Here is a 12,863-nt window from a genome sequence, read left to right on the forward strand (position 1 = left end):
GTCACCCCAATAAATTCTATAAAAACTAAAAACATATTTTGCTTGCTTTTTGTTTTGTTATTTAGTTTCCTGTTAAAGGTGAGATCATATGGTATTTGTCTTTCACCACCTGGCTTCTTTCACTCAGCATAATGCTTTCAAGTTCCATCCATGATGTTGCAAAGGGTAGGAGCTCCTTCCCTTCTTTCTGTTGCATAGAATTCCATTATGTAAATGTACCATAGTTTTTGGATCCATTCATTTACTGATGGGCACCTAGGTTGCTTCCAACTCTTGGCTATTTTAAATTGTGCTGCTATGAACATTGGGGTGCAGAGGTTCTTTTGGATTGGTGTTTCAAGGTTCTTAGGATATACTGCTAGCAGTGGAATTGCTGGGTCAAAAGGCATATTTATTCTTAGTTTTCCAGACAGGGACTAGAGGGGAAAGGGGAGGGAATTTCAGGGGAAAAGGGGAAGGATTCACAGGAACAAGTATAAAGGATACATGGACAAAAACTAAGAGGGGTGAAAATGGGTGGGAGGTGAGGAGCACTGGGTGGGGGGGGTGGGCTGGGAAGGGGGTAAAAGACAGAAAACTGTACTTGGACAACAATTAAATAAAAAATATTTTAAAACATTAAAAAACTAAAAAATAAATACAGAATATTTAAAAGGGAAAATAAGTTTTTAATGTGAAGAAAAAATGTTATTGTGCTTCTCTACAATTTCTGCAAAGCAGTCATCATTATTCCTAGAATAATAAAAAACTACCTGATTTCCATTAACTGTGAATGGGCACAAAGAATCTTATTGGGTGATGAAAACGTTTTTAACCTAGATTGTGGTGATTATGCACAACTCAGTTAATTCACTAAAAATCATTGAGTAGTTCACTTAAAATTGCTGAAGTTCATGGTATACAAAGTATATCTAAACAAGGTTTTTTAAATTATCTCATTCTTCTTTATGGCGCTTCAGACACTCTTGTCCTCCCATAGAAAAAAGCCAAAATGCTTCTACAGAGTATAATTTTCAGAATATCATAGTTCATTCTTCCTGATGTGTCTTTAAAAATGTGGGATCTAAGATTAAACACATCATTTCCATTATGTTTTACTTGTACAGAATAATGGGTTTACTACTTAGCTATACTAGCTTATTTTATCATTACTATGCCTTATACTTGTTTAAACAATTATATCACAGTTTGATGATATCCTTATACTTGTTTAAACAATTATATCACAGTTTGATGATATTAAATATACAAGTGGGGCCAAAAAGAACACCTCATTTATTAAAATTGTGTATTTATTCTTATATTTTTAAACTTCAGTCACCTTCAAAGTACTCTCCATTTGATGCAGAACACCTACTGAGAATGTTTTCCACTGCTCAAAACGGTTTTTGAACTTGATTTTGATGCCTTTTAGGGCGTCTGCAGTGTTTTGTTTCATCTCTTCCACATCGGCAAAATGTTTCCCTTTGAGGACATTTTTCATCCAAGGAAACAAAAAAAAAAGTCATTCAGGGTGAGATCGGGTGAACAGGCAGGGTGTGGCATGGAGGTCATACCGATTTTGGTCAAGAACTGCTGAACACTCAGTGCCATGCTCATAAATCACCCATCATGAAATGGGCAAATGCACTGAAAGTCTTCAAAAAATTTTCACTACAGCCCAACACAGCCTCTCACAACACCAGCTGTTACTTGGACACAGGTGGGTTACTAGAATATCACCTGGCAGGGGAAGCCTGTACTACAAGAAGACAATTAGGAGGTTTTGGGGGGATCTCCCCTCATTAACTGAAATGAAATACCTAGACTTTTATACCAACTACAATCAAGTGCTGAGGAAATGTATTTTCACTCATATAGTACACAATATTTTTTCATTTTTTACTTAAAAATTAAAATATTTAAAAATTAGAGAAAAACAGAAAGAGGAAAACCCAATACCATACCTTTTAATATGGTATAATTACTTCCAGCATATTTTATATGAGCAATGTATTTATATTAGGCAAAAAATAAAATTCATTGTATGGTTACCCTTCCCATGTCCAAGAAACACTGTGTTTAATACTCTAAATGATGCCCTCTATTATATCACCCTTTCTAGTTCCCTCACAGTTCTTATCACTATCTAAAATTTTCTTGTTTAATTTTTTATTGTTTAATTTAGCTCTAGCATGTATAGTTCCTGAGCATATAGGCTATCGATGTCTCTTCTCTTGAGATCTCATCTAATTCCACAGTTTAAAATGAACTCCATCTGCATGTCGACAACTCCCAAAATCGTATCTCTAGCCCAGACATCTCTCATGAACTCCAGACTCCTATGTATAATGCACACACACACAATTCCATTACACATGCACTTTATACAACTACATGTTTCTTCTGTACATCCAAAACAAAAGCTTAAAATGGATGTTCCCTACCACCCTACCAACATTCCCCATATATCCATATTCCCATTTCAATTGATGGTCATTCTATCACTCAGGCACCCTTGACTCTTCTTTCTGTAACATTCCACAGCTTATTCCATGAGCAAATTATATTGATGTGCCCTCAAAATATTTTCAAAATATCTTTAACAAACTTTTCACCATCCTCACTGTTACCATCCTGTCCAAGACTTTACCAAGTCTTACCTGTATTACTGTAGTAGCCAACAAACAAAAAAACAAGTCTGCTTCCTTCTATCCTTACTCCACCATCCATTACAGTTTATTTTCATCTGATTGAATGATTTGTTTAACATAAGGCAAGTCACATCAAAACATTGTCATGCCTGTTTCACTCAGTTAAAATCAAAATATTTTCTTTGGGACTGTCGCCTCACTGACCTTCTCTTTCCCTATTGCTCACTCTTACCTCACTCAAATCTACTGTATTTTCTAAATGTTCTTAATAAGAATGTATTGTTTTTTATTAACAACAATTTTAAAAACCTTTTAATATGAAAGAGTAATCTCCCTTTTACCCAAACACTTTTTCTGTAAGTATAGAATTAAATAACAGGGTCTTTAGAATAAAAATATAAGTCCATGGCAAGATCTTGCAAGGACTTGAATGCCTATGTTCTTGATAAAGAGTTTAATAAAGACAGGTTTCAAAAATAAATCAAACTGCACGGTGTGGTAGAATGATTTCTGTATTTGGGAATCAATACCTTCCAAAAGGAAGGTATTCAACTCAACTGGTAGTCAGTTGAGTTATCAACCCAAAACGGAGAGGGGTGCAAAGACTCACTCTCCAGGAACTTGCAAAAGCTAAAAAGCTACAAATCTAAGGTCCCTGAAGAAAATACAGATTTTAAATGTTCAGACTGTGCATCGGAACCTGGGATTGGAGTAGAAGGCGTTAGATTACGACCAGAGGAGGAATTAACTGTCAAGATGTTCTTGGGAACGTATCCTGGCTAAACAAACACGAGTCAGAAAAGACAAATCGCCACAAAGCTGGAAGCGAAGTTGTAGTTTCGTTGTGTTCTCCTTAACGATTCAGTTGTAGCAATTTTGTCGCCCAATCTGTCCCACTCACCAGGTTAACCGAGCTGCAAGGTCTTGTGAGTTGTGAACAAGTGGCCAGACCCTGCACAATCTGACAAATAGCTATGTAGCCATTTGCTCCAGAGGCCGTTGCTTTGGAAGCAAGAGCAAAGCTCCGGAATCACCGGAGACTGTTTCTCTGGGGTTGGCCAGCCCTTTGGGGGCGTGGTTAGGTAGTGACGTATGTACGGGGAGGGACAGGGGAAACTGTACCAATACAAGGACTTGGTTCCAGGGCTCATGCGTAATGTGCGTTACTGCAGGATACCTGGAAGTGTAAATCGGGCCGCGGAAAAAGGTGGGGATATGGCAGCTGTAAATGCCCCTCGGGGCGTATCTCTGCGAGAAGCCACCCAGCGAAGGTTGCGGAGGTTTTCAGACCTGAGAGGTACCCCAGTTCTCCCTGGCGTTAGAAAGGCAGCGTCCTCCTCTATGTGCTGGGAAGTTTGCAGGACTCTCACTTCTGGCTGGTTTTCTCTCACCTGTGCACCTTGAATTTCTTATTCTTTTCTGCCACTGTTACTTTATTATTGTTACTTTCTTTAACTTTATTCTTAGTAAAATAGAAACATATAAAATAAGGTAAGATGGAAGAAAAGAAAGTTGTTAACGTGAAGCTATAAATACGTTATGCATTTGGTTTAGCTCATTAACAAAAGTTATTTTAAATAATCCTGAAAAACCTCTCTAAAGCATAGTGTTTTGACCTTACAAATGTGGTTTTAGCTTTCTCCCACCCCCCTTCCACGTACTTTACGAATTGTTCCATGCTTCCTGAGTAAAAACCAAAACATGGAAGAACTATGGATTAAAAATTAAAAGGGGGTTATATCAAAAATTTGTTTTAAAAGGGTTATGCCATTTGTCATTCCTTATACAACTATGTAATAAAACTGGTTATATTTTTTTTATGAAGCTACAGCTCTAAGTACAGTAAATAGTAAGAAAACAGTGAAATGTTCAAGATTATTACATTCTGGATGACAAGTCCTATTAGGTAACTACTATAAACAATTTTCATCTTGTTTACTAATTAAAAAGAGCTTCCACCTGTCTCCCAACGGTTCAGTCTGCCTTTTAATGAGTTTACCTGGGAGTTTGGAACTTTTCTTTTTATCCCAAATTTTGTGTCACATTCCAATAGCCTTTGTAAAATTGCATGGCTAGTTTAAGGTAATAAAAAAATTAAGTACCCACATTTATAAACAGCAGCACTGAAGTAATGGATTCTTGGGTTGAATCTTTTTTAGTAAAGAAACACTAAATAGTTTTAATATACGACAATTATTTTAAAAGCTGGAGATTCATTTATTACTTAAGAATTGAGATAACCTTTAGCAAATCAAAAGTACTTCACTTAATAGGGAAACACCACAAGTTTCAGAATATTTAAATAAATGGGTCTGTAGACCATAAAACAAGAAAGTAATCCAAAAGAGAAAAAAACATAGAATTTGTGAACGGTCCTCATTAGAACTATTTTGAATCACACTAACTGGCTCCTAATTATTCCCTAACTCTCAAAAACAGAAGATACAGTTAATGAAGATGATAATCTTTTTTTCCACCTCTTTCTAAATAAGTAAACCTGTAACAAAATTCTGATAATATTTATAATTTCCTTGTTTCTTTTTAATTTTTTTTCCATATAGGCAAACCTGTGGCAGCTGGAGAATTCTGGGACATTGTTGCAATAACAGCAGCTGATAAAAAGCAGGAGTTTGCTTATAAGCAACAGCTGTCAGAGAAGCTTAAAAAAAAGGAATTACCCCTTGGAGTTCAATACCATGTTTTTGTTGATCCTGCTGGAGCCAAAATTGGTACACATTTATGGTTGGATATATATTATAGGTTCTGGGAAGAATAATCATTGAAGAAAAGTTGTCCTGTGACATGCAGTTTATAAGCTACATATCTTTCCACCATAGTCTTTGCAAACTAAAATTTTTACATAAATTCACTAGTTTTTGAAAAATGATAAAAGGCATAGCAACTTATTTACATGTAGTGACTTACCATGAAAAACTTTCAGAGTGTTATGTTACTAAAAAGAGAATTGTGTCAGTTTTAATAAAATTTACTCAGATGGTGAATAATCCTTTGGACCTTATCAGTCAGGCTGTTCATTTTCTTCAGGATTAGGAGATCAAATCAAGAAAAAAGTAGTATGTACTTTTGGATTTGGGACCACAATGCAGAATATGAAAAAGCATAGTCTTATGGCTTGAGTATCATATTTACTTTAAAAATTCAATTTAAGTAAAGTTTTCATTTTGTTCTTCCATTGCAAAAAAATACATGCTATTTTTGTAGGGGCCATTTTCCATGTACTGCTAAAGCTGAAGCCCCTTGATACCAGACATAGGGTATCTCTATCTGACCTTGGCATTGTTTCTCACCCCTCAGAGCTAGCATTCAACACTGATTTGCCTTGTATAGGTTAGAGTCTGAGGCACAAAAAATAACTGGCCCAAGGTAACCAGTAAGTGACAGTTAAATTTAAGATATTTTTAGGGTACCAGATTCTAAAACACTTTCTAAAAAGGTTATTTGGCTTTCATACTTGACTGTCATATGGGAGAATTATTCATATAGGTTTTCCAATTTATAATTTCAAGTGAGTTATATACTTAAAAGTTTTCTAGTGTTACGGATTGCCTACTTTATCATTTCTTCATTTTGTATTATTTGGGAGAAAATTAGCTCTTTTTACGAGGGTTGATATCTGGTTTTTATTACTAATTGTTCATTTATTTAATTGATATGAAATGTGTATTTAAGTTGATTCTTTTGCCTGTATTTTTGTGCTCTGCTGAATTAATTATAGCCAATAAGCCAAATCCTCAAATTTATCATAATCACAAAATTTTAATAGGTTTCTGTGAAATAATATGTGCATCTTCACTTTATTTTTAAGGAAATGGAGGGTCAACATTTTGTGTCCTTCGATGTTTGGAAAAGCTATATGGAGATAAATGGGATTCTTTTACCATCCTATTAATTCACTCTGGTAAAGTTATACTTTACTAATTTACAGTTTCTTTTAAATATTTTACCTTTGAAATCTTAGGAACCTTTTTCTCTCTTGCAACCACTTTCTCCCTTTTTTTTTTTTGTCTTTGAAGTTACTCTGCTTTGAAAACACACTTCATGTTTTTCTTGATATTTTTAGCTTGTAAGTAGCATAATGCTTTTCACAATTTTCTTGATATTTGTTGTATGTAGATCACATACAATGATGATTTATGCTTATTGTTTTCAGTATGTATATACACAGTTATTTTCCAAAGGCTGAACTTATCAAAATGTGAACGTTTTTCAGTAATTCTTTAGCAGGGATTCATGCTGTAGGGCAGAGGCTACTTTAGCACTGTGATCAACACACTATTGCCAAACCTGCATGTCACGCATTTTTATTTGAATATTGGTGGACAAAGTCTACAATTCTTAAAGGAATCAAAAGGAAAAAAAGGTAGTGACAAAACATAGAACTGACAAGAAAATGTATGAGGGAGAAATTACACATAAAAGAGACATTTTAAAGTAGGAAAGAAATAATTGCAGAACAAAGGATAGTTTTCTTTTGATTGGTTAAATTGATTTGTTATAAAGATTTGGGGAGCGTGACCACCTCTGTTATTTTCTCTGTGAAGTGGGCTAATGAACACTCGGTCATGGACTGCCACCATGATTTGCAATGTGTTTCCATTTCTCCAGACCCGTACACAGAACAGAGTTTTTTGTAACAATGATATCAACTAAAGCATCCAAGCTCAGGTTTTAAGGCTGACAAAAACTTTATAAAATGATATTTATAGTCCTATTCTAGAACAAGCATTATTATTACCATTTTACTAAAAGTTAAATTGGATACCAGAAAACATATGTTAATTCTTATAGTGCTAAACTTTACTATTGGCTAGTGTTTGGAAAAGGACAAAGTGGGAAGTATTAGCTCTCAGTTGTTGAACAAACTATGTGCCAAGTGCTTTACATGTATAATCGATCTCATACAACGTGACAAGACAAGTATTACCCTACATTTGCTGATTTGGAGTGAATCCAAAGATAAACAACTAAAAAGTTGTGAACCTGAGTTTCAACCCAGTATTGCCTGACTCTAGTATGTAAGACAGCCTCTCGCTATAATTACTTAACATAAAAATGATGTAACCTATTTAGTTTACTTAAGAAAACACACTTTTCGAGGAATTAAGAACTCATAAGGCTCATCTTAGAAGGAAAACCTGTTTAAATTAAAGACAAGTATAAGTTTTAAAACACTTTTACATAAAAGCACTTTGGCTTTAAGTGTATGTAATAAAGGAAAGACATTGCTTTTGGAAATTAATGTTTATTAGATAATGTTGGAAGTGGTACCTGTTTTTACTCTGTGGATTGGATTCTTATTACATGAACTTAAATAGGTTGAAATTTATTATTTAAAATATAGATATGAGGTCATATTTTAGCCCATAATCCATTTTATTAGCTATACAGTGGATTCTAAACAATTCACATGCTCTAACATATATGAGAGTTCTTTTCTAATCTAGAGTTTTTAAAACTACAGTATGTACAAGGGCTACAGGATAATTTCTCTTTGGATTTGTATTCTGGAATTTTTTATCCTTTCCTGAGTTATAGTGATGTGTTGTACATATTAAATATTTTAGAGCCATTTTGAGTTGCTGCTGATGCTCCTGAGTTTTTAAAGTCTTGTAAACAGTCATATAAATATATTTAAACAGTTATTTTGTTTAATTTTATAGGTGGCTACAGTCAACGCCTTCCAAATGCAAGTGCTCTGGGGAAAATTTTCACTGCTTTACCTTTTGGTAAACCTATTTATCAGATGTTAGAATTAAAACTAGCCATGTACATTGATTTCCCCTCACATATGAATCCTGGGATTCTGGTTACCTGTGCAGATGATATTGAACTGTATAGTATCGGAGAATCTGAGTTTATCAGATTTGACAAGCCTGGCTTTACTGCTTTAGCTCATCCTTCTAGTTTGACTGTAGGTACCACGCATGGAGTGTTTGTCTTAGAACCTTCTAATTGTTTAGAATACAAAGACCTTGAATACAGATGTTGCCATCGTTTCCTTCATAAGCCCAGCATAGAAAAGATGCATCAGTTTGATGCTGTGTATAGACATGGAAGTTTTTTACAGCGGGACTTTTCTGGAGGTGACAGTCCCTCTCTTAAATTAGAATCTGAGTATGTATATACAGACAGCCTATTTTACATGGATCACACATCAGCAAGAAAGTTGCTTGCTTTTTATGAAGAAATAGGCACACTGAACTGTGAAATAGATGCCTATGGAGATTTTCTACAGGCTTTGGGATCTGGAGCAACTGCGGAGTATACTACAAACACATCAAATGTTACTAAAGAAGCATCAGAGTTGGTAGACGTGAGGCAGAGAATATTTCATCTTCTTAAAGGGACATCACTAAATGTTGTTGTTCTTAATAACTCCAGATTTTATCACATTGGAACAACTGAAGAATATTTGTTTCACTTTACTTCACATAGCAGTTTGAAGTCAGAGCTTGGTTTACAGTCCATAGCTTTTAGCATCTCTCCAGCAATACCAGAATGCTCTGGTAACACATCCTGTATCATTCAAAGTATATTGGATTCAAGATGTTCTGTGTCACGTGGCTCAGTTGTGGAGTATTCCAGATTGGGGCCTGATGTTTCTGTTGGGGAAAACTGCATTATTAGTGGTTCTTACATCATAACAACAGCTGTCCTGCCTGCATATTCCTTTGTGTGTTCCTTAAGCTTGAAGATGAATGGGCACTTAAAATATTCAACTATGGCATTTGGAGTGCAAGACAACTTGAAAAAGAATGTTAAAAAACTGTCAGATATAAAGTCACTTCAATTCTTTGGAGTCTGTTTCCTGTCATGCTTAGATATTTGGAATCTGAAGGTTACAGAGGAACTCTTCTCTGGAAACAAGACATGTTTGAGTTTGTGGAGTGCTCGTATCTTCCCAGTTTGCTCCTCTTTAAGTGATTCAATTACAACAGCCATAAAGATGTTAAATGCTATACAAAACAAGTCAACATTCAGCCTGAAAAACTGTAAGCTGTTGTCCATTGAAGAAATGCTCATTTACAAAGATGTAGAAGACATGATAACCTCCAGGGAGCAAATTTCTCTAGAAATTACTTTAAATAGAAAACTGTCTGATTTAGAGACATCTTAAATATTGTATAATTTGACTTTCTTGATTAAGCAAGATTGCAAATACAAGGGTTATCTGTAGATGTTTGTTTTATCGAAATGTTTAATGAAAATTATATTAACATAATTGCTGCAATATAACATTAATAACAAAAATACAGGTAAACCACGTTTGAAGAAAGAATATTTCCAGGATCTAAGTTCCGAAAAGGGATTTGGGGATGTTGATTCTTTTAATTAAGATGGGTTTATGGAGCATTGTTTCGTTCACATAATACTGTAGTGATTTTAAAGATCCTTTTCTAAACATACCTTTAGAGTTGTGTTTTTATCTTTTGGGTTTCAGTTCCAATAAAGGTCTAAATGCTTGTCAGTTTTCTCCTCAAATGTAGTAATTCTATTCTGAACTAATAAAAATGGCATACTGTAGAGTCCTCAGCACTGGACAATACTGTAGAAGTACATTTTCAGGAACAGATTTATAGCTGACTTTGAGATTAGATTAATGCTTAAAATATTGTAATTATTTTAATTGATGAATGACGAACAGCTCTGAAATTAATGATAAAAATCTGTCTCATTGTTCTTATGAAAATGAAACAAAAAGGGCATATGTATTATTTTGCCCTTGAACATATGTTCAAGTTTATAAGGTTGAACTTGTGTTCAAGGGCAAACTTGAACGTGTATGTATATCTTAAAAATTATTCTGTAAATTTCCATGCATAGGAAAGCATACACACACAAAACTCAATTATCTGTGTGGAAAAGATGGTGAGAATAACTGGGATTTACTGATAATAATATGTTTATTTTGGACATTACTTTCGTCCTCTAGTTAATCCCTTTAACAAAACTGTTCAATTGCCAGATGGACTGGTTTTACTTTCTGTTTCTTGTTTTGTCATGCACTAGTGATGATGTTGAGAGGCAACAAATAGCCAAAGGGTAGACAGCAGAAAGGAGCAAGAAGACTAGGAAGGCAGAAAATATACAGACGACAGCTTCAAGAAAATAAAAACTGGCTTGCGTCCCAAGTTTTCCTATTTTGATAAAAGCACGCGTGCTAAGTGTCTCTATCAAAGTCTAGTATTAGAGAAAAAGAGTTGTGAGAGGTTTGTGTTTTAACATGGGTAAATTGTAATAAGACCTGGTCTGTGCCACTTTTATTTATATATCAAATGTCAGAATGAAAATAATTATTTGATAAACCAGAAGCGACTTGTCTGCAACCTTATTAATGGTATTTGCCTTTTTTTCCCATTTTTCAAGGTTCTTTCCAAGGACAAAATTAATTCATATGGTAGCTCTTGTTTAGCATTTACTGATTGACTTGCACAAATTGCGGAGGATATTATGTGTTTATCATATATTAAATGTTCAATACTGTATTTCACAGTATAATCTAAATCTATATAATCTTTATGTTTCACTGTACAACCTATAGTGTCATCAGTTATTAAGAATCACCATTTTATGTTCCATAAAAAAGAAAAAACACTACCAGTAAAATATGATTCAATACTTTCCTTTGTTACTTGAACTTTTTATATTTATTTATTTGTTGGAGATCTTTTAAGTGCAATTACAGATTTTTATCATTTCACCTGCTTGCATATACATATAAAGGACGAAAATGCAATATTGACTCTTCTGAAACTTTGCATTCAGAGTCAAACTTTTCTGAAGATTTTTCAAGTTGAAAGTTAATTGATATCCAGTGTTAATTGATAATCACCCAGTACCACGTTCTGCGCTGTCACATGTGTTGGTAAAGCTGCATTTCTTAAATGCCCCCACCAGATTACTGTGCATTTTCCTTCAAGCCGTGGGCACCAGATACCTGTTCTGCAAGTTTTTAATGCTATTGGACAAAATGCAGTTTCATTTTTGCCTCAATGTGATCATCAATTAGAAGACTGTCTTTTAGTCAGTGGGAGGTTTCTGAGAAATTGGTGGTCACCATTTTAAACATAATTCTGTACAATTATGCATTATAGTTGCTTCGAAATGTTACCTTTTCCAAGAATATGTCAGTGCCCCTTGCCTTGAAATTCGTGTTGTGTAGTACCATCTATTTATCACCAACAATGCACCTAACTCAGGTGGTAATTCCAACCACATATAAGAAATTGGACATTTTTTTAGATGTATTATTTTGTTTAATAAAATCACGGCCCTTAAATCATACACTCAAGGCTTGTAAAGGATGGCCATTATGCATAACTAAACATATTAACATAAGCTTATTGATGATTTAATAATTAACAGTGACCAAGAGGGGAATGGGAAAAATCCATTATTTGATATCAGTCTTCTACCTTAAGCATACACTCACCAAACTAAGCAAATAACCCATAGACACGGACAACAATGTGGTGAAGGCCAGAGGGAAGAGGTGGCCAAAGAGGGGCAAATGGGAACATCTGTAATAGTGTAAACAAAGAATGTATGAGTATACTAAAATTGATATGAAACTTCAAAAATCCAAGTGAGGTGCTGAAAATCCCAAAATTTTAATATCATGAATCCAGTGTTTCCAGAACCTGTGGTGATCTATTATTCATCTCCTGAGCCTAAGCAGTACTTCCTATGTTACATAAGGATTACCAAAGTCAAAACTTTCCCTGCTGCAAAATGCGTGTATGTAAGGCTATCACAGCTGATAACCAGTGCACTACACAATATCCAGGATGCTGTACGCCGTGATGTCCTCTGGCCCTGAGCAACTCGGACACCCAGAATTTAGGTACCTTGGATACCTTGATACATGTAGTCTCACAGAATTAAAATAGAAAAAGCCAAAAAAAACCTAATTTGCTCAAAATTGTCTGAAATATTTTTAAATTTTTTTTGTCTAGCTACGTGACAGTCTTCATTACACTAAGAACTAAAGTATTGAAGGACCTTTTTAAATTTACTCATACATTTTAAAGTCAATGCAAGAGAAATAATTGAAGCAACCATTATTTGTTTAATATTTTGTACCTCTAAAATTTTGTTTAGACAAAGCCAATTTCTATATATAGAGGTTGAGAACAACTTTTATTGTTTATACTTAGAAAAATGGCATTAATATTCCTTGTATTGATTTTTGTCAGAGGTTATTGCACA

At 34.5% G+C, this 12,863-nt stretch overlaps 2 protein-coding genes across 4 annotated transcripts in view; one reads left to right on the top strand and one right to left on the bottom strand.

Annotated features, from left to right (window-relative positions):
- The window catches only part of LRRIQ3 (leucine rich repeats and IQ motif containing 3), a 105,661-nt gene extending 101,982 nt beyond the window's left edge, over positions 1 to 3,679 (bottom strand). The window contains exon 1 of the mRNA XM_037141088.2: positions 3,535 to 3,679. The gene's annotated coding sequence lies outside the window, so the exon portion shown is untranslated. The remainder of the gene's footprint in view (positions 1 to 3,534) is intronic.
- A 93-nt stretch (positions 3,680 to 3,772) lies between these two features.
- On the top strand, positions 3,773 to 11,273 carry FPGT (fucose-1-phosphate guanylyltransferase). Of its 3 annotated transcripts, none has more exons than XM_037141083.2 (4): positions 3,773 to 3,840; positions 5,195 to 5,362; positions 6,460 to 6,552; positions 8,315 to 11,273. In XM_037141083.2, the coding sequence occupies exons 1-4, from the start codon at positions 3,783 to 3,785 to the stop codon at positions 9,769 to 9,771; spliced, it is 1,776 nt and encodes a 591-aa protein (XP_036996978.2). In that variant the 5' UTR covers positions 3,773 to 3,782; the 3' UTR covers positions 9,772 to 11,273. The 3 variants fall into 3 exon arrangements, with proteins under 3 accessions (XP_036996978.2, XP_036996977.2, XP_036996979.2); XM_037141082.2 differs by having other exon boundaries at positions 3,790 to 3,930; XM_037141084.2 differs by having other exon boundaries at positions 3,790 to 3,930; positions 9,132 to 9,298.
- Positions 11,274 to 12,863: the final 1,590 nt, after the last annotated feature.

Source organism: Artibeus jamaicensis, unplaced genomic scaffold (assembly GCF_021234435.1).
Source record: "Artibeus jamaicensis isolate MK-2021 breed Jamaican fruit bat unplaced genomic scaffold, CSHL_Jam_final scaffold_1019, whole genome shotgun sequence".
Lineage (NCBI taxonomy): Eukaryota > Metazoa > Chordata > Mammalia > Chiroptera > Phyllostomidae > Artibeus > Artibeus jamaicensis.

Bases quoted from the DNA above. Each gene is read 5' to 3' on its own strand.
- FPGT (XM_037141082.2), top strand. From the start codon at position 3,849: ATGGCAGCTGTAAATGCCCCTCGGGGCGTATCTCTGCGAGAAGCCACC. The intron at 5,363-6,459 runs GTACACATTTAT...TTTATTTTTAAG, and splicing joins TCCTGCTGGAGCCAAAATTG to GAAATGGAGGGTCAACATTT. The intron at 6,553-8,314 runs GTAAAGTTATAC...TTAATTTTATAG, and splicing joins CATCCTATTAATTCACTCTG to GTGGCTACAGTCAACGCCTT.